Below are 26,472 nucleotides of genomic sequence, written 5' to 3'. Positions count from 1 at the left end.
AAAGATCATTTTGACATTAATAGATTGAAATGCATCTCAAGTGCAGTGGTTTGGGATAAATTTTCACTTCAGAAATCTTGTAAAACCTATAGCAAAAACCTCAGCTATCTAGAATGTTACTTCATTTCTTCACATTTAGGAACAGAGGCATCTATCTGAAAATAATACAAAATAATAAAGATTTACTTAAAATCACAAAAAAATTCTAGATCAGCACTGTTTAGTACAGTAACTGCTACCCATATGTGGCTATTGAACACTTGAAATGTGGTTAGTGTGGAAGTGAATTTTTTAATTTTAACTAATAGTCACCAGTGGCTATTGGCTACCATGATGAACAGTACAATTCCCAGTTACAGTATTAGTACAAATTGAATGCATTTTTTACACCACTATTTTTTTCATTTCTACCTTGTATGATTTATATCTTGAAATTAATAGGCTAAAGCTTTTCTAAAAACAAATATTTAACGTGCTTTTTCAGATTATTTTTAATCGGGTTTGTTTTGCCCTTTTCTATCCTGAAGATTCTGATAAACCCTCTAGGGTGGTACATACCCCACAAATCAGCATTCTTTTCTTCCTACAACTTTAATAGTTTTACTGTGACATCTCATTCAAGTGATAACACTAAAGCATTGGGGGAAATTTAAATATCAAAAAATGTTGTAATTATAAGTTTCCTCTTGTGCACAGAGCTTACAGACAGAGATATAAACAGACTAATGTCTCTGGGTAGAAAAATACACAATTATCTTCTATATTATTGGATGAATAAATTACTGTATGGTAATTTGTTTAAATATTGTGTTGCATCCACTGTACTGTGCTAGTTAAAACTGAAAAAGTGGATTGGTGCATCTTGAAATATGAAAGCATTTAAATTTTTTTAGCATAGAATTTTAGAGCAGAGAACAATTTAGCTCTACCCTATTTATATAAGAAAATTGAGACCTGTTCAGGCAGACCTGCTTCAGGTGATATGTTAACAAAGTCATAGTTGGGGTGTGCAACACATTGATTTCACTAAAATTCATTTTGTCATCCACAACATATCAATACAACTTTTTAATTTTATCAAAACTATCTTAAATACGAATTCTGAAAGAACCACAATGGACAAAAGTTCAAATATTACTTTTTCTCTACCCTCTGCTAATTTTCACTCATTTGCTATGTCAAGAGTACTCAAATCCAAAATAATACACAGTCTTGCCTTAGCCTTAATTTATAAGTCTGGAAAATACAGTCCTTAGTTTACAAAAACAACTTCAGAATGTTCCTACCTACAAGCGAAGGGTGAGGGGTACATTGAGATCACTGCTCTTTCCCAAGTGAAGATGGAAGGAAGTTCACGTCTATTGAATGCTCCCCTTGATAAGTCACTTTGTGTATATCAACTTGAATGAAGTATACATAATTATCCTCAACTTACAGATGAGGAAACTGAAGCCTAGAAGGGTTAAATAACGTGCTCATGGTTGCACAGCTAGTAACTGAAGGAGCCAGAATTCAAACCCAAGTCTCACAGATTGCAAATTCTATTGACTTTTCACTACACAGCCCTGTTTGAGTTGAGAACATCCAGGTGAGTAACTCAGTCTAAATGAAATCTGCTACCGGGGAAAAAGGATCCAGGTAGTTTACATGAGTAGCTATTATGGAGATGTAGAGAATAACCTAGAGAGATAGGTGACTTCTCACATATATAAATACATGTATGTATGTAGCATGAAGCCCTCTTCTCACCAAGGAGGCCTGTAGAGATGATGTGATCCTAGCATGAACTAGGAATGCTATTCACAATAGAGACAGTGCTTAAGTAGTCAATAGGTAAAGTTAGAAAAGTTAGTAAAACCATGTGAGGTTGATGGTGGTTTCCAAATACAGTGGGTTAAACAGGTTTTTGTGAGTTGGCTTGAAAAACCGCATTTATGACATTGTATGGGAAGATTATTTGAGATTTCTAATGAGCTGTCTTACAAATAAAATGTCTAACGTTTGATACAAAAATTACAGTACTTGGAAAAAGGGGGGAGGGATGCCGCCTAGACATTACTTAACACCTCTCTTTACAGAAGCCCCTAGGTGTATGCCTGAGTAAATGTGCTCTGTTCTTTGATTGCAGCTTATTAAATCATTACCTCTCTATCTTTGCATCCTCTTTTCAGAAAAATCTACTTGATGTTCCCTCAAAGTGCTAGAAAACAGAATTTGGCTCAACCCAGAAAGGTTAACAATTATCTTACTATCATATAAGAAAAGGAAATTTAAAAGGAAAGTTATGCAATCGTTTTGTTTTGTTTTGTTTTGTTTTTTTCTTAGAGTGTCAGGTCAAATAGCCCTAATTAATTCTTTTCTCACTCTATCACCCAGAGCTTTTGCTGTAATGCTGATACGGAAGTTCCTTGTATATGTATGTATTCTGTCACCCAGGCTGTAGTGCAGTGGCGCAATCTCGGCTCACTGCAACCTCTGCCTCCTGGGTTCAAGTTATTCTCTTGCCTCAGCCTCCCAAGTAGCTGGGACTACAGGCACCCACCACCATTCCTGGCTAATTCTTATATTTTTGGTAGAAATGGAGTTTCTCCATGTTGGCCAGGCTGGTCTCGAACTCCTGACCTCAGGTGATCCATCTGCCTTTGCCTCCCAAAGTAATGAGATTAAAGGCATGAGCCACCGCATCCGCCTAATTCCTTTTTTTTTTTGGAGACGAAATTTTCCTCTTACTGCCTAGGCTGGAGTGTGCGGTGTTGTGATCTCGGCTCACTGCAGCCTCTGCCTCCCAGGTTCAAGTGATTCTCCTGCCGCAGCCTCCCAAGTAGCTGGGATTACAGGTGCCCACCACCACGCCCGGCTAATTTTTTTTTTAGTAGAGACAGGGTTTTGCCATGTTGGCCAGGCTGGTCTCGAACTTCTGGCCTCAGGTGATCCGCCCGCCTTGGCCTCCCAAAATGCTGGGATTACAGGCGTGAGCCGCTGTACCCAGCCTAATTCCTTTTTTAATTGAGAAATTTACATACTATAAAATTCACCCTTGTATATAATTCAGTGGCTTTTACTATATTCCCAAGGTTGTGCAGCCATCACCACTATCTATTTCCTAGAACAGTTTCATCACCCCAAAAAGAAATTTCATACACGTTAGCAGTCACTCCCCATTTCCTCCATTCTCCCAGTCCCTGGCAATCACTAATCTATTTTCTGTCTCTAGATTCACCTATTCTGGACATTTCATATTAATGGAGTCCTGCAGTATGTGGACTTTGTGTCTGTTTTCAAGGTTCCTACATGTTTCAAGATTCATACATGTTATAGCATGTAGCAAGACTTCATTCTTTTATGTGGCTGAATAATCTATTGTATGGATATACCACAGTTTGTCCATTTATCAGTTGATGGACATTGGAAATTGTTTCTACTTTTTGTCTATTATGAATAATGCTGCTGTGAACATTCGTATTAAGTTTTTATGTGAACATATGTTTCCATTTTTCTTGGATATATACCTAGGAGTAGAATTGCTGAGTCATATGGTAAGTCTATGTTTAGCTTTTTGAGGTACTGCCAGCCTTTTCCAACTGGCCTGTACCATTTTACATTCCCATCAGCAGTGTATGAGAGTTCCAGCTTTTCCACATCCTTACCATCACTTACTGTCTTTTTTACTATAACCATCCTAGTGGATGTGAAGTGGTATCTCATTGTGGTTTTGATTTGCATTTCTCTAATGACTAATGATGTTAAGGATCTTTTCATGTGCTTCTTGTCCATTTGTATACGTAATTCATGTGCTTATTTTGTTACTGTTTTAGAGACTTCAGTTGGCTTTTGCTCTAATGCTGATATGGAAGTTTCTTGTATATGTATTTCTTAGAAAACTTAGTTTCAATACGTGGTTTTAAGATATTTTCTTTCTTTTTAGATTTGATAAATACAAGGCTTTTCCTAAAATAGTGGTTTTCCAACTGGGTTAATAGAGCTCTAGGTTCTATGAAAGTGCCTTAGGATACCTCTCACCAAGGCACCCCTTCTCTCAGCCAGAGTGGAATTCCTAGAGGAACACAACAAAGAGTTAAATATTGATTATAGAACTTAAAAAAGAAAGTTACGGAAAGAAAAGATTGGGGCAGTGATATTTTTCCTTAGAGTCTCCTCGGCCTGAACTAGTCTATAGTTTCTTATTTAAAGCAAAAGTGCAGGTGTGAATTGAAGATTAATTACTAATCTTAATAATAGAAAAACAGTAGGCCTAGAATCTCTGAAATTAAATATAAGTCAACAGATAAATGAATTCAGGAGTCCATCTCAAGTGAAGTAACGCATATAGGTATGTTATTTGAAGAAGTAAAAATGCAAATAAAACAAAACCTTATTTGCCTCTTTTCCTTCAAGTTCTTGCTGGCTATTGGTATAATTCAAGAGTAATAATTATCAAAATGGATGTTCATATTAAGTAATCCTTAGAGAAATGTCATAGGCAAATTAAAAATAAGTTTTGCCTTGGATTAATAAAAAGAAGAGCTCATAAATGAGTTTTAAAGCTATCTCCTGCCTACCACCCAGCCTCCCCTGCAAGCTTTTCTGAGTATGTATAGTATACTACTAGGTGAAAATGAATTCAATGCAATTATTTTCTTTTGGAACATTAATAAAAGTACTGGGGTGGGCAGGAAGTTTAATAGCTTGAAACAAGGTAAATTAGTAAAGAATAATATAAGCAGATGTAATTGGATCTTTGGGAGGAAATTATGATCTATAATGTTACAGCAGTTTTCTGTAGTACATTTTCAACCATAATGTGGAAAATTAGAAAATAAATGTTATTTTCAACATAAAAATTAATCACTTGGAGGATACTTCTGGTTCTGCCAAGATAGAGGACCCCTATTCCTCCTTGATCCTCCCTTACAGCTAAAACACCTTAGATATAACACAACAAACAAGCACAGGAACGTTCTAAAGGTGGAAAAAGAAGGCAAACAGCCTGCAGACCTTGGGACTCAAGAAAATTCAGGGAATTCACTATTTGTGTTCTTCCTGTCGCCTCCCATATATCCTAGACAGGGTGCTATGAAAGCCTCCAAACTAGAACTGCCAACAGTCACAGACAAAAAGAGCTCTGAGAAAAAGACTGTTTCCTTTAGACAAACAACTAGGGGAAAGGTAGCCAAATAAGACTGAACCTTTTTGACAGTACTCACCCTACCCTGGCCAAATACCATCAGAAAAACCCCACCTCACCCCAAAGAAGCAAATAACAGTGCTCTCACTCCCCAACCCAGTGGTGTGGGCTGGGGATATCAGAGACCTAAGTGCCCATTTCTTTGCCCAGCAAAAGCAGACAGCACTTTGGTTCCCCCTGCTGGGTGGTTTTGGCAGACCAGGCAGGAAGCGTTTTCCCTTATTCCTCTTCCAGCAGAAGGAAGTTGTGCTCTTGCCAGGGTGGGGTCTAGCAGCAAATTGAGCCTCCACCCTGACCCAGAAGCAGTGACACTTAACAAAGTGACGTGAGCCAGGGCTAATCCATACTCTACACTCACCTGATATCAACAGGCAGAACAAGAAGGTTGGAGGTAGGATTCTCAACATATCTTACCTCCACTAATGTCAGTGGGGCCCAGTGGAGAACTGAGCCTTCACTCCCATCTGGCAAGTGATGGGTGGCAGGGCTGGTTGGCATTCTGCTTCCTCCTCTACCCTCCCCTGTTGTTAGCTGGGTCCTTTGGGGAGCTGAGCTTTTGGCTTTATAGTGCAGCAACAAAGAAGTATGAGTCAGCCCTCTGCTTTCCTCCTCCCTGTCATCATCAGGGCCCAGCAGGGAGGTGAGCTTACACCCCTACTCAGAGGCAATGAGGTGATACAGGTTGGTGCCCTACTTTCATTGGGACTAATAGTGGAGCTGAACTTCCATCCCACCCATCTGCAACAAAACAGTGTGAGTCATTGCTCCACTTTTGCCTGGGTGATGTTGGTAGGGCCCAGAGGGAAGCTGAACATACACACTCACCCTCCTCACACTCCACCTCAACAGGAGGACTGCCTGCTTCAGAAGAAAAAAAAAAAAAAGATTAAATAGGAAAGAGTCCTATAATCTCCAAATATTCATTAGACAATAAAAAATCACCTACACCAAAAACCAGGAAAATTGCAACATGAATGAGAAAAGACAGTCAACAGACATCAGCACTGTGATAATTCAGATGTTGTAATTATCAGACCAGAATTTTAAAGCAGCCATCACAAAAATGCCTCAGTGAGCAATCACAAACACACTTGAAACAAATGAGAAATTTGTCTCAGGAAAGAAATGGAAGCTATAAGGAAGAACCAAATAGAAATTTTAGAACTGAAAAATACAGTAACTGTAATAAACTTACTACATGGGCTAGATAGAAGAATGGAGATGACAGGAAAGAATAACATTGGAGATAAAGCAGTAGAAATGAAAAATAGAGAAAAACTGGAAAATGAATAGAGCCTCAAAGGCCTGGTAAACATTAACAAAAGATTTAACATTTATGTCATCAGAATCCCAGAAAGGGAAAAAAGAAAGTGGACCTGAAGAAATAATGGCTGAAATTTCCCCAAATTTTGCAAAAGACATAATCTTACAGATTCAGGAAGCTGACTGAATCCCAAATAAGATAAACCCAAAGTAATCCACTCCTAGACAAAATCAGAATCAAACTTTTGGAAATGAGTAGTTACTGTCTAATAGATACAGAGTTTCAATTTTGCAAGATAGTTCTGAAGATTAGTTACATAATGTGAATACTACTACTAAACCATACACTTAAAATAGTTGAGATAGTGAATTTTATGTTACGTTTTATGACAATTGAAAATTTATGACAATTGAAAAATTAAATATCAAACTTTTGAAAAAGAATCTTTAAAGCAGCTAGAGAGAAATGAACTGTTACCTATAGGGAACAATTCATGTGACAGCAGATTTTCCATCAGAATCTGTGGACGTCTGCCAGGCACAGTGGCTTACGCCTGTAATCCCAGCACTTAGGGAGGCTTACGTCTGTAATCCCAGCACTTTGGGGGCTTACGCCTATAATCCCAGCACTTTGGGAGGCCAAGGCAGGAGGATTGCTTGAGCCCAGGAGTTCAAGATCAGCTTGGGCAACATGGCAAGACCCATTTCTACAAATAATAATGTTAAAAATAAATAGCCAGGCATGGTCATGGGCCTGTAATTCCAGCTACTGGGGAGGCTGAAGCTGGAGGATCACTTGAGCCCAGACAGTCAAGGCCACAGTGAACCATCTTCACTCCACTGCACTCCAGCCTGGGTGACACAGTGAAACCTCATCTCAAAACATCTGTGGATGCCAGAAGGATATGGCACACCATTTTTCAAGTGCTGAAAGAAAATACTGTCAACCCAGATTTCTATACCAAGTGAAAATATCCTTCAGGAATGAAGATAAAATCAGAGTGGTCTCGGATGCAGGAAAACTAAGAGAATTTGTGAGTAGCAGACCCTGAAAGAGAATAATAAAAGAAGGAAACTTGGACTGTCAGGAATAAAGAAATAACATAAATTCTACATAGTCTCCTCCAGAAAATAGAGAACACTTTACAACTCATTTTATGAGGCCAGTATTATCCTGATAGCAAAACCGAAAGATAGTATAGAAAACTACAGGTCAATATCCCTGAAGAACATAGACACAGAATCCTCAACAAAAACTAGCAAAACAAATCCAACAACATATAAGAATTGTATGCCGTGACCAACTGGGTTTTATTCCACATCAGACACAGTATCCAAAAATCAAGGTAGCCTACCATATTAAAAGGTTAAAGAAGACAAGTCACATGATACTAATGGAGAAAACATATTTTTTCTTGATCATGAAATGGTTTATAGGAAAGAGAAAAAACATTTAGCTAAGTTAAACATTCATTCATAATAAAAACTCAGCCACCTAATAGAGGGGGACTTGCTCAACTTGATAATGAACCCACAGCTAACATAAAACTTAATGATGTAGTCCTAGCACCTTGGGAGGCTGAAGTGGGTGGATCACTTGAGGCCAGGAGTTCAAGTCCAGCCTGGGCAATATAGCAAGGCTCTATCTCTAGAAAAATAATTTTTTAAAAAATTAGCAAGGAATAGTGGCACGCACTTATAGTCCTAGGTACTTGGGGGACTGAGGCAGGAGGAACACTTGAGCCCGGGAGTTCAAGTCTGCAGTTGGCTGTGATCACACCACTGCACTCCAGCCTGGGCGACAGAGCAAGACCCTTTCTCTAAAAATAAAATGGGAGGAATCATTCCAAATGATTTTAAGACTTACTATATAGCTCCAGTACTCAAAATACTGTACTATTGGCAAGGGGATACACACATAGATCAGTGGAATAAAATGGAGAACAAGAAATAGACCCACCTAAGTACAGCCAACTGATTTTTGTCAAAGTTAGAAAAGCAGTTTGATAGAGGAAGGATAAAGAGCGTTTTCAACAATGGTGCATGGAGCTATTGCATATCTGTAGGTAAAACAGTCAGTCTCAACCCAAATCTCATACTGTGTAAAAGTTAATTTAAAATGGATTGTAGATTTGAATGTAAAACTAGAAAACTTTTAGAATTTAGACATAGGAGAAGATCTTCAGGACTGTGGGCTAAATGAAACAGTTAAACCTGAGACCAAAAGCAAATTCTATAAAAGAAGAAAACAATAAATTGAACTTCTGAAAATTCAAGACCTTTTATCTATGAAAAAGACTCTGTGGAGGGTATGAACCTGTAACTGAGACCGGACTTGTATCTACAATATTCAGAGAACTCTCAAAACTCAGCAATAACAAAGACAAGCAATCTAGGCAAAAAAATAGACAAAAGAAGTGAACAGACACTTCACCAAAGATGAATAGCAGATAAGCATGTGAAAAGAGGTTCAGCATGGTGAGGTATCAGGGAAGTGAAAAAACATGATGAGATGTCACTACACACCTATTAGAACGGCCACAATAAAAAATAGTGACAATAATAAATGGCGAGGATGCAAACACACTAGATCACTCGTATATTGCTGGTGAGGGTATAAAATGATACAGCCCCCAGGAAAATAGTTTGGCCATTTATTAATAAACATATGCTTGCTATATGATCCAGCAGTTGTACTCCTGGACATTCACCACATAGAAGTGAAAACTTACGTCCACATAAAAGTCTGTGCACAGATGTTCATAGCAGCTTTATTTGTACTATCCAAAAATTAGAAACCAAATGTCCTTGAATGGGTAAATGGTCAAATAACCTAGCACATCCACATCATGGAATACTACTACTCAGTAACTAAAAAGGAATGAATTGTCGATACACACAACAGCTTGGATGAATCTCAAGGGATTTATGCTGAGTGAAAAAAAGAGGTTACATGCTGTATTATTTATATGACATTCTTAAAATGACAGAATTATTGCAATGGAGAATAGATTCCTGATTGCCAGGAATTAGGAAAAGGGGAAGGAAGCGTGGTCATAAAGGGGCCACGTGAGGGATCGTGGTGGCAATAAACTGCTATCTTTACTGTAGTGGTGGATATAGAGACCCACACATGTGATCAAATGGCCTAGAAAACACAGCTACATACCTGTAAAGCCAGTGAAATCTGAGTAGGATCTGTGCATTGTACCAGTTGCAATGTCCTGGCTTTGACAGGAGATGATATAAGATGTTACCACTGGGGTAAAGTAGGTTAAAAGTGTATGAGACCTCTCTGTATTACTTTTGCAACTTTCTGTGACTTTATGATCATTTGATCATTTCTAAATAAAATGTAAGAAAAAAAGTTTATACAAAAAATTAGCCGGGCGTGGTGGAGGGTGCCTATAGTCCCAGCTACTCGGGGGGAGGCTGAGGTAGGAGAATGGCGTGAACCCGGGAGGCGGAGCTTGCAGTGAGCCGAGATCATGCCACTGCACTCCAGCCTGGGTGACAGAGCGAGACTCTGTCTCAAAAAAAAAAAAAAAAAATTAAAAAGGTTAAGTGTCTCTTCTCAATTAAAAACCTATTCCTAGTAGTTTTACTACTAGGAATAAAAGGTATGTCCTTAATACTTAAAAAATCTCGGACCAATAACCAGCTTGATAAGGACATATTACAGGCATTCTCATTAAAACTATGCCTGCTATTTTCACTTCTATTTTACCTTCTAGAAGAGCTTGCTAATGCAATTAAATAAGAAAATCAAAGAGTATTCAAAAAGGTAAAAGATTATTCATCTATGATATAATTATCCACTTAGATAATCTAAGGAAATCCCCTAAAAAGATTTATTAAAACAAATGATAGTCTAATAAGGTGATAGGACACAAAATGTATTCAGAAATCAACAAACAGCTTTCCTGTTTATGGGCCATAAACAGAAACTATGATGGAAAAAAGATTCATAATAGCAACAAAAATATTAAATGCCTAGAAATAAACATAACAAGCAAAGGACAAGACCTAAATGAAGAAAATTACTGAATTCCATTAAAGAATGATTTGAAAAAATGAGAAAAAAAAGCTATAGTTCTTTAATGTAATTTAAATTACTTTCAATAGGACTTGAAGTTTTTTTTTTTTGTTTTTTGCTTTTTTAAGATTTGAGGGTAACTTTTCCTTTGTTTTGAATAAATATCCTGATTTTTCGTTTTTAAAAATTTCCTTAGGTTTCTCTAAGTTATAGCTTATGTGAGCAGTTAAAACTTAATTTTTAGTAACGTGGTTTTTTTTGTTGTTGGTGTTTTTGAGATAGAGGCGCGATCTCAGCTCACCACAACCTCTGCCTCCCGGACTCAAGTGATTTTCCTGCCTCAGCCTTCGAGTACGTGGGACTATAGGCATGTGCCACCACGCCCAGCTAATTTTTGTATTTTTTGGTAGAGGCAGAGTTTCACCATGTTGGCCAGGCTGGTCTTGAACTCCTGGCCTCAAGCAATCCACCTGTCCAAAGTGCTGGGATTTCAGGCGTGAGCCACTGCGCCCAGCCTAGTAAAGCATTCCTATTAATACTGTTTATTTATGCTTAATAAATATGCATATAGAATTAATCATGGAGCTCTAATTAGAAACTACATTTGTGGTTATCTTTTCAGAAATTAGTTTTGGTGGCTTTGTTACTAGGTTATGTTTATACCTAGGGTGAGAGATATATATATATATGTGTGTGTGTGTACACACACACACATACATATTTTAATTAGAGTGGATCATTTGGATTGTTTCTTACTAAGTCAATTCACCTAAAAACATGCCTAAAACACTTTGTATTGAGATACAGTTGGTATTACACAAACAAGAATTCTGTTAAACAGGTTCTGGTTGTGTGTTTGAGCAAGTACCCTTGTTTTACTTGTAAGTTATTACTGCTATCTTTTTGTACATAAAGATGTTTGTAAGAATATATATGTTTAAGTGTTAATAGTTATGTTATCAATAATGTTTATTAGTTCAGTAGACACTTAGCATCACTTGTCTTACAGATGGGGAAACAGAGGTTTGAATGATTTTTGCCACAGTCACAGCAAGTAAAAACTTGGACTTTGAAGCCCAGCATAATGGTGTATCTGTTTTGGGTAGGAGGGCTTCATTAAACCTCTGGAAACCAGAATAAATCATTTAACTTGTTTGTAGGACTCCTGAATTAGCCAATCCAAGTAATACATTAAAGGGTTATCCAGAACTCAGATTTTTAGCCCTAGAAATGAAAGTGGACCCATTAGGGCAAGGGGCTCTTCAAAATCCCCTCAAATAATAGTAATTGTTGTTTCCCCTGACAAGATGAGCAGGAGGAAAGAGAAGCTGACATCTCCTAAACACCCAGTGTGGCGGGGCATACTGAACTGTACCACAACCTCCAGCATAATTAGGATACGAATTTTATGGATTAGAAAACAGATTCATGTTAAGTCACTTACCCAAAGTCACAACTGTAATAAAGAACAAAGCCAGGCTTTGAAACTTTATGTATCAGGCTCCAGAGCTCATGATGTTTACACTGGGATTTCCCAGTCTTTTTTTTTTTTTTTCTTCTTCTTCTTCTTCTTTTCCAAGATGGAGTCGTACCATTGCCCAGGCTGGAGTGCCATGGCGTGATCTCAGCTCACTGCAGCCTCCGCCTCCCAGGTTCAAGTGATTCTCCTACCTCAGCCTCCCAGGTAGCTGGGATTACAGGCGCGCACCAGCATGCCCAGCTAACTTCCGTGTTTTTGGTAGAGGTGGGGGTTTCACCATGTTGGCCAGGCTGGTCTCAAACTCCTGACTTCATGATGCGCCTGCCTTGGCCTCACAAAGTGCTGGGATTACAAGTGTGAGCCACCGCTCCTGGCCTCCCAGTCTTGTCTAATCACAGGCATCCTCTAAGGTGCCTGTTTAAAAAATAATATACTTAACCATGGGGCTTCTGGGAATTCTGATTCAGTGTCAGGCTGAGATAGGTCCAGGTAATGTATCTTTAACAGAAACCATAGATAATTTTGATCATCAGGCAGATTGGAAAATATTACCAATGCCATTGTGTACTAAGAGGGTTTGAAGGTATTGGAGAAGCAGCAATAGGCTTAGGAGTAGATCCCAATTTTTTAAATTGACACTTTACTGATTTTCTCTAGTAAAATAATAGATCAGATTGTGGAAGTTATAAAATTGCTTTAAGTTCCCTTAATCTGCACAAAAACCAATATTTTATTTTTTTCTTTTAGTTGACAACATTCATATAGTCAGTTCTTTGGCATTATCTATGTTTACGTTGGGGAACAAAAGCACCACTGACAGGTATAGATAAAACTATTCTGAATGCAGAAGTGGAAGAAAAAGTTATACTTAGAAGTAACGTTAAAAACAGCTTTAAACATAGAATCAGTAACTTCCTTGGGTACGAAAACCCCCCAAAATTTTAAATAACTTAATCTAAAACTTTAATCCTTAAAGTTTTATAGAAGATCATAAAACTTTCAAGTTGGGAGAGCTCCTGGATAGTCACATATTTATGGATGAAGCAACCACAACTTAGAGAGGCTTGGGGGCTTGCCCACAGTTAGTGGCAGACTTTCAAATCCATGCTAGCCAAGATTCCATAGAACTCTTATGGATTACAGATAAGTACCAGAAAAAAGCAACTTTTCTAAGGATACACCAGGTTTTAGAAATAAATGTAGTGGCAAGTCATGTTTTCCTTATATTCCCTGTTTTGTTTACCTAATTTTTATGTTTTCTTTCATTTTTCCTTGTCCTAATAAAAATGGATATATTTAAAGGAATCCCTTTTAGGAGATTATGTAATTTGAAATATTTTATCTGATCAATGATATGTTAGAAAAATGAACCATAACCTTCCTGGAATAGTGTGTTTAACAAATAAATACTTTCAGAACATGTTGTGCTAAAAAAACTCTAGTTTTCTCCACTTTTATTACAAAACTATTTTATGAACAAAGAAAAATGAGCATAGCTAGATGCTTGTACATGAATTCTAAGCAATATAGCAGCATTTCTATGTAAGTAGTAGCTTTGTATTTGAACTTGAATTTAATTATCTGCAGATTTAATAACTCTATGATCTTGGACAAGTTATTAAAATCTCAACCTAACTTTTTTCTTCCCTGTTATACATAATAACTTACCTCATGGATGGTTTTTAATTATTAATTGGGATTCAGTGAGAGAATATGTGTAACACAGGTAGCACTGTAGTTTGAACAAAATAGGCAATGAATAAATGATAGCTGTTACTTATTTCCTTGACCCAGTAGTTATTCAGAATAATATTAATTTCTGAGTGAATGCTTTATTTCCTTATTCAGTATTTTATTATAATCAGAAAATGTGATCTGTGTAATTCCTGCCTCTAAGAATTTTAAACTGGCCAGGTGCAGTGGCTCATGCCTATAATCCTAGCACTTTCGGAGGCTGAGGTGGGAGGATTGTGTGAGGTCAGGAGTTTGAAGCTGCAGTGAGCTAAGGCTGCACCACTGCACTCCATCCTAGGTGACATGGTCAGTTTTTATAACTTTTCATAGAAACTTAAAAGTTGAAAACAACCCATATTCTTTTTACATTATAAAATTCAGTATCTGCCTGTTCTAATATAAATTATTTCAAATGCTTTGTCCTTATTTATTATGCTAGTTGATATTAGTGCACTAAAATTTTCCCATCCATTTTCTTTCCATTTATGTTATATTCTCCAAAGCATCTGCTTTTGTGTTTTGTGGTTGGTTTAGTCATGGTTAAATGTTCAATACTATTATGCATTTACTGTTTTTAATGACTTTTTTGCTTAAAAAGTGATACATGCTAATTGTAGAAAATACACAGAAGGAAATAAACCTCTGCACTCTTACTATGGAATATTATTAAAAGTTTTTTTTTTTTTTTTTTTTTTTTTTTTTTTTTTTGAGACGGAGTCTCGCTCTGTCACCCACGCTGGAGTGCAGTGGCCGGATCTCAGCTCACTGCAAGCTCCGCCTCCCGCGTTCACGCCATTCTCCTGCCTCAGCCTCCCGAGTAGCTGGGACTACAGGCGCCTGCCACCTCGCCCGGCTAAGTTTTTTTTGTATTTTTAGTAGAGACGGGGTTTCACTGTGTTAGCCAGGATGGTCTCGATCTCCTGACCTCGTGATCCACCCGTCTCGGCCTCCCAAAGTGCTGGGATTACAGGCTTGAGCCACCGCGCCCGGCCCTATTAAAAGATTTTTATGTGATTAAGAGTAGGGGTTTTAGGGCCAGGCGCGGTGGCTCACGCTAGTAATCCCAACACTTTGGGAGGCCAAGACGGGTGGATCACTTGAGGTCAGGAGTTTGAGACCAACCTGACCAACATGGTGAAACCCAGTCTCTACTAAAAAAAAAAATACAAAAATTAGCTGGATGTGGTGGCACACACCAGTAGTCCCAGTTACTCAAGAGACTGAGGCAGGAGAATCCCTTGAATCCGGGAGGTGGAGGTTGCAGTGAGCTGAGATTGTGCCACTCACACTCCAACCTGGGTGACAGATCCGGATTCCATCTCAAAACAAAAAACAAAAGAGTAGGGGTTTTAGAATTAGATTTGGGTTTGAATTTAGGCTCTACTTATTAGCCTTAGGCAGTATATTAGAATTTAGGCTCTACTTATTAGCCTTAGGCAGTATATTAGACTTACTCATGTATTCAGCAAATATTTATTGAACACCTACTGTGTGTGCCAGGCATTTTGCTAGGGGACTGGGGATCCAGTGCTTAGAAAGATTGACATACCTATCTTGGCTTAATTTCCTCATTTGTAAACTGGTGATAATACCTCACAAAGTTGTTAAGAAGCATCAAAGATAATAGTCCTTAGCATTTGCCTAGTATGTGGTAAGAGCTCAGTAAATGATAGCAATCATTATTACTGTGTGTATTCAATCTTGATTATATCTTTAATCCAAATGACTTTTTTACTCAGCTTAAGGTTTTTGCCTTACATTTTATTTTTGGTATTAATGTTGAAACACTTGTTTTATTTTTCTTTATACTTATCTGTTTGGTTTGGGTTTCTCTTTAAAGTAGTAAATAGTTGTTGGTTTACTTTTTAAACAATATAACGTGATTATTAAAGTTATGATTATCAAACATTTCAAACACATACCCGATTGGAGAGAGTAGTGTAATGAACCAACATATTCCCATAACCCAGCCTCAAGGATTATCAAACTCATGGCCAATCTTGTTCCATTTCTGCTTCCTCTTCTCATTCCCCCAGCCACCCCCCGATAAACATTTGCATTTATACTTCTTAAAAGATAGACTTTTAAAATTCATAAGCACCTTACTATCATCACTCATAAAACATCAGTAATTCTTTAATAATATCTAATATCCAGCAAGCCACTTCCTTGTATAATTAGATACTTTTACATTTCTTACATTATTACTTTTGGAATGGTTTCTGTCATATTATTTTACATTTTTTATTCTTGTGACGTTGTTTTCTTCTTCCATATAAATTGTTTTGTTTGAGGAGCTTATGAAATATAGAAGAAAGAATTACGGAGCTAAAAAGATCTGGGTTTGAATCCTACTTCTGCCATTCAGTAATTAACTTTGCTGAGCCTTAGTTTCCTTGACTATAAAATAGGAATAATTATACCTGACTCATGTTGTTAGGATTGAATGTGATGCCTGCATAAAGTATTATTAATAGTCTCTGCCAATTATTATCTTTAGTGACTTGAACTGTAATACCTATTCTTGGTTACTATATGGTTTTTCAAAACATTCCAAAATTTATATTTACTGGATAATTACTAAAAATAATGGTTTTAAAATATCCTTCTAGGAAAGAGAATTTAGAATCTTGGCTTCTCCCACTACCTCTTTTATTTTGAGTTCACATTAATTTAGCCTGAGGTTACAAATCCTACTTTTAACTTTCTGAAGTGTTTTTTCTTTTATATTGTTTATGTCGATTATTCTTCATTATTGAACCCTTTTCTTTTAGTGGAATTAACTGTTTTACTCAGTTATTTCTAAATGTTAGGTTGGTGTCAGTATACTTCATCAGTTCTTTCCTACCTCAATATTCTTTATCTCTTATTCTCTTTTGATGGTCTAGGATGTACCTTTGAACAATTTATTTTTTAAAAAACTACCAGGATGGTGAAAATTTGACTTTGCAGATCTAAGAATAATTTCCTGTGACCTTTGAACACGAAAAACTAGGATGAGGTATAAAATTCTTAGATCATAACTTTTCCTTTTCAATTCTCTGTAAGTGATTACTTCATTGTCTTCTGGCATTTTATTGTTGCAGAGGAGAAATCTGAGGTCAGTCTGATTTCAGTTCCCTTGAAATAACCTATTTTTTTCTGCTTGTATGCTTGTAGGATTATATCTTTATCCTTGAAATTTAAAAACATTTGCCAGGACATGTCTTGGTGTTGATGATCTCTGTTGAACCTTCTCAGTCTCCAGTCTCAGGTATTTTTTTTTTTTTCAGAACTGGAAAGTTTCCTTATACTTTTGATTGATTAAACTGCCTGTTTTTTTTCTTTTTTCTTTAGGAACATCTGTTATTCATAGATTATTTCTGTGTCTGTCTTCCATAGTTTTTTAAATCTTTTCTTTCTTTTTTTTTTTTTTTCGTTTACTCAAGTTTGTCCTCTGTGGCATGGATTCCGTTTTCTGCAGTGTCAATTTTAATACTTGCTATTCACAATGCAGATTTAATTTTGGCTACTATGTTTTCATTTCTTTATTCTTATCTCAACATACTCTTGTTTCATAAGCAGAATCCCCCTTAGACGGTAACACTTCAAAAAACATGAGGTGGATCCTGGCCTGAAACTTGGCCACAACCACAGGACCAGGAAAAAAAAAAAGTTTCTGAAAGGGTCCTCTTAAACATAAAAATGTAAATATAACCAGAGGTCATTCTTACCCTCATCTAGAAAATAGAACAGTGTTGGGTGCTAACAGACCTTAAGTAGCTAGAGGAATAGTAAAGCAGGCATAAGGGCACCTTAACTAGAAATAAACTGATTTTTCTAATTACATGTATTGGTTTTCTCTTTATAAAATTAATACATAGGCCGGGCGTGGTGGCTCAAGCCTGTAATCCCAGCACTTTGGGAGGCCGAGACGGGCGGATCACGAGGTCAGGAGATCGAGACCATCCTGGCTAACACAATGAAACCCCGTCTCCACTAAAAATACAAAAAAATTAGCCGGGCGTGGTGGCGGCGCCTGTAGTCCCAGCTACTCGGGAGGCTGAGGCAGGAGAATGGCGTGAACCCGGGAGGCGGAGCTTGCAGTGAGCCGAGATCGCGCCACTGCACTCCAGCCTGGGCGACAGAGCGAGACTCCGCCTCAAAAAAAAAAAAAAAAAAAAAAATTAATACATAATAAGTGCATGTAACTTTGAAAATACAGTACAAAGAAGAAAATCCTATGACCCAGGTAACGACTGATGAGATTTTATATGTTTTGCCAGTTACATGCACACATGTTGGGAGGAATGGATGCAAAATTGGGTCATACTATATAGTTTTGTATCCTTTTTCATTTAATATATTGCAAGCATATTTTTTGCATCATTAAATTTTCTTTGAGGCCCTGATTTTAACCATTGCATAGTATTCCTACATATGAATAGATGTATTATGATTTATTTAACCAGTCCCTTGTTGGTCATTTAGATTGTTTTCTATTTTTCAGTATAATGAGTATGATGAATATCACTGTACATAAGTCTTTATGCACATCTCTGATATTTCCTTAGGATAAATGAGGAGCTGATTCTTAATCCTGTCACATTGGTAAGGATTATATACATTCCTTATTAAGAATATAAAGTGCTTGTTTCTTATTGTTTCAATGTGATTGCATAGAAGATTCTTTGGATTCTGAACAATTTGATGGTATCTTAACCATATTTTGAGAGAGGTGCCTAGTGCCTCATGCTCAGCACCTTCATGATGGAATTCCTATTGCATAAGCTTTTGGACAGGAAAACCACTGCTGATATCAGGGAGTTTGGAAGGTAGATATACTTGTGGAAACCTGAGGGTGGTGGGAAAAAAAAAAAAAAAGTATGCTCCTTGCTCATTCCTACAACCTGGGTCTCCATATTAATATACTAGGACTCTGGATCTTTTCTTTTCCTCTTCCCTTCCTGTTATTTCAGACTGTTACTCTCTTTGAAGATTCTTCTCTTAATGTCCGTACGTCCATTTCATTTCTAGATAGGAGAATGTCAGTAGATGGTATACCCTGCTGAGTTCAAGGTAGCATGTTATCAGTCACAGATCATCTTTTGGTCCTAGCATACTTATACATGATGATCTCCTGCTGAAATGGAAGTATTTTTTTTTAACTAATGATATATTTTCAGAGGTATCAGACAGCAGCCTGGAAAAGTACATTGTTGTATCATGCCATTACAACAAAGCAGTCTGCTTAATAAAGTTGCTTAAAATGAAAGTTTTTAAATTAATAAAATATTTTTAACATCAGAATTTTCCTTAAAATATTTAGGAATACTCTAGAGTTCCTGAAACCTTGATTCAGAAATACTGATTTGAATTGTTCTTCCTCTTTAAGCCTGGAAGATGATCTTAGGTGATAATTTTTTACAACATTGAAAACAATTCCTGCTGAAAGTCAAGGGAACAGTCTCCTTTATCTGATTTGTTCTGATGAGACCCATATTGTAGGTTATTCTAATGTGTGACTTTATACACATTTCAGGCTAACAAAGTAAAGCATGATTAGCATTTCCTAACCTTTTCCAGTATTTCACATCACATTTGCATATATACAATCTGCCAGGCTCTGAAATTTTTTGGCTGGAAGGCATTATGGTGGGATGAGAGAGGATAAATACATTTGCCTCACTTTTAAACTATTTTTTGTCCATACTCATTCTCTAGCTACATTGTATAAAAATATAGCACATACAAAATGATCTCTTCCACCCTGCTTAGTGGAAAATTGACTGTATTGAATTATGGAACAGGTGTTTCAACACTCTCCTATACTTCTTCATTGCATTACATCTTTAGAAGTTATATGTAGAAATGTAATGTTACACTGTCAATTGAGGCAAAAGAGAGGAAAAGAAATAACATTTACTGAGCATACACTGTCTCTTGGTGGATCTTTTTAATTACAACATCCCTGTGAGGTAGATATTATGTGCATCTTGTGAGTGAAGAAACTGAGGCTCAAAATGTTAAATAACTTACCCAAGTTCAGGTAACTACACCAGTAACTGACAGAGTTGGGGTTTAAACGTGGTACTGGCCAGCTTTAGAACACATTTTTTCCCACTTGTTTTTTAAAATTAGAGAAATATATTTTCTTGTTTAACAAGTACTATTCCTTAAACTTAGGAAACAGTAGAAAGTAAAATACTGCGTAAGACTGATAATCCATGTAACCTAATCTCTAATAAAACCAAGGGTCATTTTCCAAATGGGAAACTTAACTGCAGAAGTAACTCTTTGCTCATTTCTGATAGATAACATTTGAATCCTTGTTTTGATGAAGTGATAGAAAAGTTTCATTTGAATAAAGGTGCTTTTTTTGGTAGAAAAAGCTTTGTAAAGCTTCACTGGTATGTAGGATAACATGGGCTCGCTGCTTTAAAAATTAAATTGTTCAACATTTTAAATTTTTGCTAAACTCAGGAGGTAGATATTTTTACAAAATGTAGAGCATAAAATACCCTTCAGATTATGTTTCACTCAATTTTTTTCTTAAGTTGCTTTGTTAGTATATACTATACTATTAACTGGGTGAGTAGTTGAGAAAAGAAAGTTTATTGTAAAATTTGAGATGACGTGAAGCTGAAAATAGTGAACAGGCTGATCGACAGATTTGGAATCTAATGTATAGAGACTGGCAATGGATGGGAGCTGGAAAAAGGTGAATCAAAAATTTTAAATAAAGTTTTATTCATGGAACTAAGAGTAACAACAGGTATGAATAGAGGATGCAGGGTGTGGTTGCAGTGCAAGAAGATAAGGATTTAATCAGAAAACTTGATATGTCAGCATTGTGTTGAGGGCATTCCAAAAATAATGCATTTGTGAATTGCATTAACATAAGTTTATTTTCTAGGACAAGGGAGGTAATATGACCTTTACTCTGCATTGGTCGTTTGAGGGTTGAAATGTTAATTACATACAATTCCATACACCACCCTTTAAGATGAATTGGAGTGTGCTCAGAGAAGAAGATAGTGATGAGTCTTATCTGTCTTAAAGAAATGTTTGAAGGAACTTATCTGGAAAAGACAAGAGTCAGGGTGGATTAGAGTCATAGCTATAGATTTACTTCCTGTGACTTTGCAGATAGAGTACGGGCAAGTTAGTCATCATTTATTAGTAATCCTCTTAAAGAGAATTTACAGCTGAGGAAAGTTGCTATATAATGAAAAATTTCATGTAGCAGGCAGTACTTTTTCAGAGATATTATAGTGCCTAGTGAGGTAGTACATTCTCGTCCTGGTAGTATTTAAGCGTAAGTAAGAACGGAGTAGAAAGAATTGAAACATATTATGTGTAGTAGGAACAGAAGACTTGAGATGCCTTACCAATTCAAAGATTTTTTAAATTCCAAGATCAGAAGGACTTTACAGAGTATGTTATCCTCATGAGGCTACCTCACCTTAGTAATGATGTGCATTGGTACAGCTCTTTAACATTTGTAAAGTTCTTTCTTCTGAATTATCTCGTTTTTGAGCCTGGTAATAATCCTTTGGGTAGACAGGACAAGTATCCTCATTTTGAACAGGTAAAGTAATAGGCTAAGAGAAAGTCTGAATTGCCTCAAATCATAAAGCTTATAAGCAGCAGCCTAGGGCTCTATCCTTGGTCTGCGAATTCCAAGTTTAGTGCTGTTTCTCCTGTACCAGTTTTCTTTAAAAGTAAGTTATAAGTTGTGATACTTGCTTTGCATACATTAAAAATTGCAAGGAACAGATGGTTCTTAAATTTTATTCCTATGAAAAACATACGTGTAGCTCAAGTTAGACTGAGGGTTCTAAACGCCACACAATGGGGAGTCATGGGGGCAAGTCTGTGTTACAGAAAGATAACTGTTTACAATTAATGAAAAACTGGTTTGGGCTGCTAGATGAATGATGGTGCCATTCATTAATATGGCAAATATAGGAGAGGGAACAGACTGGTGGGCCAGAGGTGAGGTAATTGAATTTTGGACGTAAGAAAACTAGCTGACAGTGATTGTTTACTAAGTGCCAGACACTGTGGTTAGAGTTTTATATCATTTAACTAATTTAGTCTTTACTACAACCCTCTGAAGATAAGACTTTTCAATCTTCATTTTCCATATGAAGAAACTGAAAAGCTTAGATTGTTTAAAGAACCTGTCCAAGGCTTCATAATTAATAGGGTAAGAATATGAATTTGAATCTCTGTGTCTGACAACAGAGCCACAGTTGTTAGGAGCTAGTTCTTTGGTACATTTGGATAAGAACAACCAGTAGTCAGTTGAATAAATGGTTGTCACTTTGAGGAAAAATAAATATTGTAGAGATACACGAGTGTCTTTATACCAAAGAAATGGGCAGTGTTATAGTCTTTGAACATTCCTTAGGAAAATAAAGATTTTATACTTGCCTCCCTATCTTTTCCTGAATTTTGGCACTGTTTCTGTGCTTCATAGTATTACATAGGCATTCCCTAATCTAGGAACATCTTCTATGAGTGGTGAAAATGAAAGGTGCCCTTTGTATAAGGTCAACAGACCTTCTAGGATAGGGGCTATGTTTTATTAACTTTTATCTTCAGCTCAGTGCCTAGAACATAGCTTGAATGAAATGAGATGAATGAATGGATGGATGGTAATAGGGATGAGAAGAACAAAGAGGGGAGTTCATATTTAGAGCAGCTGCCTCATGTGAAGTATGAGGTGATAGGTGGGCTGCCTTTTATTTCCCAGGTGATAATGCTCCAAAGGTGGTTAGCTTAGATCCTTGTATACTTGTTGAATTAATAGTCATGGCTACTCCTTTTTCCAGTGAGGGAATGAGAGAAGAAACTATGTGTTCCTGACTTCTGTTTTTGTGGTTTTTAAAAATTACACAAATAATACATATTCATTGTAGACACATTAGAATATTCAAATAAGCAAAAATAAACAATTTAAATTGTCTAAAATTCTACCACCCAGAGATAACCACTGTTAACATTTTGGTGTATATCCTTCCCGAGTTTTTCCCCATAAAAATATATACATTGAAATATGTATATATTTATTTAAAATGGGATCATTACAATCCATATCGTTTTGTAAACTGCTTTTTCACTTATTACATGTGACTGTCTTTCTATGTCAATGAATTTACATCTTTATCATCATTTTAATGACTGCATAGTATTCCATTATAAGGGTGTACCGTAATATATTTAACTAGTTCTCTATTGTTAGGAATTTAGGTTTTCAATTTGAAGTTCTTTTTGGAATAAAAGTTATGGTGAGCATTCTTGTATGTACATCTTTGTACACTTGTCTACTTTTTTTAAAAAAAGTAGAATCGATGAGACATTTCAAAATTTTATGTGTGGTATTTTGGTTTTTTTAAAATACAGACTCAGATTGCCTTCCTGAAAGGTTGTGCTGATTCACACTTTCTCCAGCAGTATGTCCAGAGTGCTCTCTCCCCATACCCTCGTTAACACTGAGTGGTTTTTTGTTTTTGTTTTTGTTTTGTAAATCATTACCAATTTGAAAGGCAAAAGGTGTCTTTGGGTTAAATGCATTTCTTTGATGAGTACTAAGGCTGAACTCTTTTTTCCCTTATTGCTCATTTCTGTTGAGGTTCATCGTTTTTTCTTACAGGTTTGTAAAACAAAGCTCTTTATGTATTGAGGATACCATCCCTTTGTTATATGTTGCCTTTTTTTTGTAATCAGTTTGTCTTTTATCTTTTTTTGTGTCTGGCAGAAGTTTTAAACTTTTATAGATTCAAATGTCACTTTTTTCTTTATGATTTCAACCCTCCTTACCCCATGAGTATTGTTCACCTATATTCTAATAGTTGTATAATTTTATTTTTTCACATCTAAATGTTTAATCCATCTGGAATTTATTTTGATGTAGAGATTGGGCTTAATTTTCTCTGAAGTAATTAATCAGTTCCCTTGATTAATTATGAATGGAGTTGGAATTTAGAATGTGTTTTGCTATACACTGTTGTAAATAATGTTTGGTGAGGCTTAAATGAGACCATTTGTAATGCATTTAACTATTAAACTCAAGGGCTCACGTGGAAAGGTAATAATCATTTATTATATTTTTCCATGAAAAAATGTTTTTATAGTTTCAAATAATTAACTTTTGAAGCACATCCTGTTGCAAATTTAGCAACTGCATACTCATATGGTGGTTCTACTTCATTAGAGCCCTTTAGGGGTGAAAATCTTCCTCAGTTTTTGTTGTTGTCTGCCTTCATTTAACTTTAACTGATGTGAGGTCTGTTTTGGTAACTTTCTGCTTGCTGTGCTTTTCACAGAATGGACAACAAATTATGGATGAACCTATGGGAGAGGAGGAGATTAACCCACAAACTGTAAGTAAAATATTCTGTCCCAAAGGGTATAGATAAATGAAATACTGTAAAATTATTCTTATTTTTCAACTGAACAGAGTAATCATTTTACAGTATAAGAAACTTGTCGATCCTTTCACATTAACTTTACCAGACTACATTATTGAGTATGCCAGAGACCTTTCTAAAAACTGTACAATAAGAGTGATTTTAAGAGAATGATAAAACAGATTGCTTTATATTGTTGAAAGTTTTTCATTAGTGCCTAAAGCTTATGTTTTTTTGTTTCTTGGGGATTTTTTGAGATGGAGTTTTGCTCTTGTCACCCAGGCTGGAGTGCAGTGGTGCTATCTCAGCTCACTGCAACCTCAGCCTTCCGGGCTCACGGGATTCTTCTGTCTCAGCCTCCTGAGTAGCTGGAATTACAGGCACTCACCACCACACCTGGCTAATTTTTGAATTTTTATAATTTTAGTAGAGATGGGGTTTCACCAAGTTGGCCAGGCTGGTCTCGAACTCCTGACCTCAGATGATCTGCCCACCTCAATCCTCCCAAAGTGCTGTGATTACAGGTGTGAGCCACTGCACCTGGCCTAAAGCTTATGTTTTTAAATAACCAAATTGACTGTAAATTTGTTAAAGACAAAAATATAAAGGTCATACTTCACAGATATGTTTAACATAGAAAGTGGACATTCACCATTTCCTCATCTGTTTTTTTTTTTGTTGTTCACTCCTGAATCCCCAGTAACTAAACCAATGTGCCTGGCACATAATGGACACTCATTAAATGTTACATAAATGAATTAATAAATTGTTCCCTACTACCACACACAGAATAACCATTGTCAACAGCTAAGTTATAGTCTTGATATTTTGTACATAAGGTAATTATTATTTATGTTTACAAAATACATATTCTGCAACTTGTTCTTTTTACTTAACATGTCTTGAACATCTTTGTATGACAATACATATAGAACTACCTCTTCTTTGTTTTTTTGTTTTGGGGGGGGTTTTGAGACAAGGTCTCTCTCCCTGTCCCCCAGGCTTGAGTGCAGTGGTAGAGTCATGACTCACTGTAACCTCAAACTCCTGGGCTCAAGCAACCCTCCCACCTCAGCCTTCTTAGTAGCTAGGACTAGAGGCACATGCCACCACGCCCAGCTAATTTTTTTTTTTTTTAATGTTTGTGTTTGTTTTTTTTTTTTTTTTACAGATGGGGTCTTGCTATATTGCCCAGGCTGGTCTTGAACTCCTGGCCTCAGGCAATCCTCCCGCTTCAGCCTCCCAAAGCATTGGGATTACAGGTGTTAGCCGCCATGCCCAGCCAGATCTACCTCTTTTTAAAGTGGTTACACAGTTACAGTATTCTATTTTATGAATATCCTATATTTAATGTAATATTCCCCTATTTATTTTTGTGAATTTGTGTTTCAGTAGGATATAGTCTTAGAAAAGGATGTTCTTAAACCAAGGGTATAAACATTTAAATCTCAGTAGACATTTATCAAATTTTCCTTCAGAATTTCAGTATATGAGAATACTGTTTGAGTATTGCCTACTCAACACTAGGTATTATCAGAAAATATTTTTAATTTGAGTGACTCTAGAAAAATAATACTTTCCCTTTTTTTTCTTTTTCTTTTTTTGAGACAGAGTCTCACTCTGCTGCTCAGGCTGGAGTGCAGTGGTATGATCTCAGCTCACTGCAACTTCCGACTCCCAGGTTCAGCCTCCCGAGTAGCTGGGATTACAGGCAACCGCCACCACGCCTGACTAATTTTTGCAATTTTAGTAGAGATGGGTTGCACAATGTTGGCCAAGCTGGCCTCGAACTCCTGACCTCAAGTGATCCACCCATCTTGGCCTCCCAAAGTGCTGGGATTACAGGCGTGAGCCACCATGCTTGGCTGACTTTCCCATTTTAATTTGCATCTCATTTGATTACTAGTGAGATTGAGTATCCATACATTATTGGCCTTTGTTATTTTATGTTTTGCTCAGTTTTATTTGGAGTTACTTGTTGTCTCCTTATTGGTCTGTACAATCTCTGTATATATTCTGGATATTAACTCCATGTCTATTATATATCTTGTAATATGTTTTTTTAAACATTGATTATGTGTCTTTCATTGTAGTATGTACGGAAGTTTTTTTTGTTTTGTTTTGTTTTTTGTTTTGTTTTATTTTGTTTTTTTGAGAAGGAGTCTTGCTCTGTTGTCCAGGCTGGAGTGCAGTGGCATTACCTCAGCTCACTGCAACCTCTGCCTCCCGGGTTCAAGCAATTCTCCTGCCTCAGCCTCCTGAGTAGCTGGGATTACAGGCACGCGCCACCACACCTGGCTAATTTTTGTATTTGTGGTAGAGACAGGGCTTCACCACATTGGTCAGGCTGATCTCAAACTCCTGACCTTGTGATCCG

General features: G+C 36.7%; 1 protein-coding gene across 17 annotated transcripts in view; it reads left to right on the top strand.

Moving 5' to 3' along the window:
- Positions 1–26,472, top strand: part of RPS6KA3 (ribosomal protein S6 kinase A3) — a 111,856-nt gene that overhangs the window by 8,956 nt on the left and 76,428 nt on the right. For 4 of the 17 annotated variants that reach the window (XM_077989646.1, XM_015127071.3, XM_077989647.1 and 1 more), the window contains exons 2-4: positions 16,858–16,951; positions 18,188–18,288; positions 24,012–24,068. In XM_077989646.1, the coding sequence (XP_077845772.1) occupies positions 24,027–24,068 (42 nt within the window). In that variant the 5' untranslated portion in view covers positions 16,858–16,951; positions 18,188–18,288; positions 24,012–24,026. Of the gene's footprint in view, positions 1–15,321; positions 16,700–16,857; positions 16,952–18,187; positions 18,289–24,011; positions 24,069–26,472 lie in introns of those variants that run through there. The other 13 variants (XM_077989643.1, XM_028842010.2, XM_015127069.3 and 10 more) reach the window with 6 other exon arrangements.

Source organism: Macaca mulatta, chromosome X (genome assembly GCF_049350105.2).
Source record: "Macaca mulatta isolate MMU2019108-1 chromosome X, T2T-MMU8v2.0, whole genome shotgun sequence".
NCBI classification, from domain to species: Eukaryota; Metazoa; Chordata; class Mammalia; order Primates; family Cercopithecidae; genus Macaca; species Macaca mulatta.
Note: the sequence above shows the minus strand (reverse complement) of the source record. Positions and strands in the feature narration are given on the sequence as shown.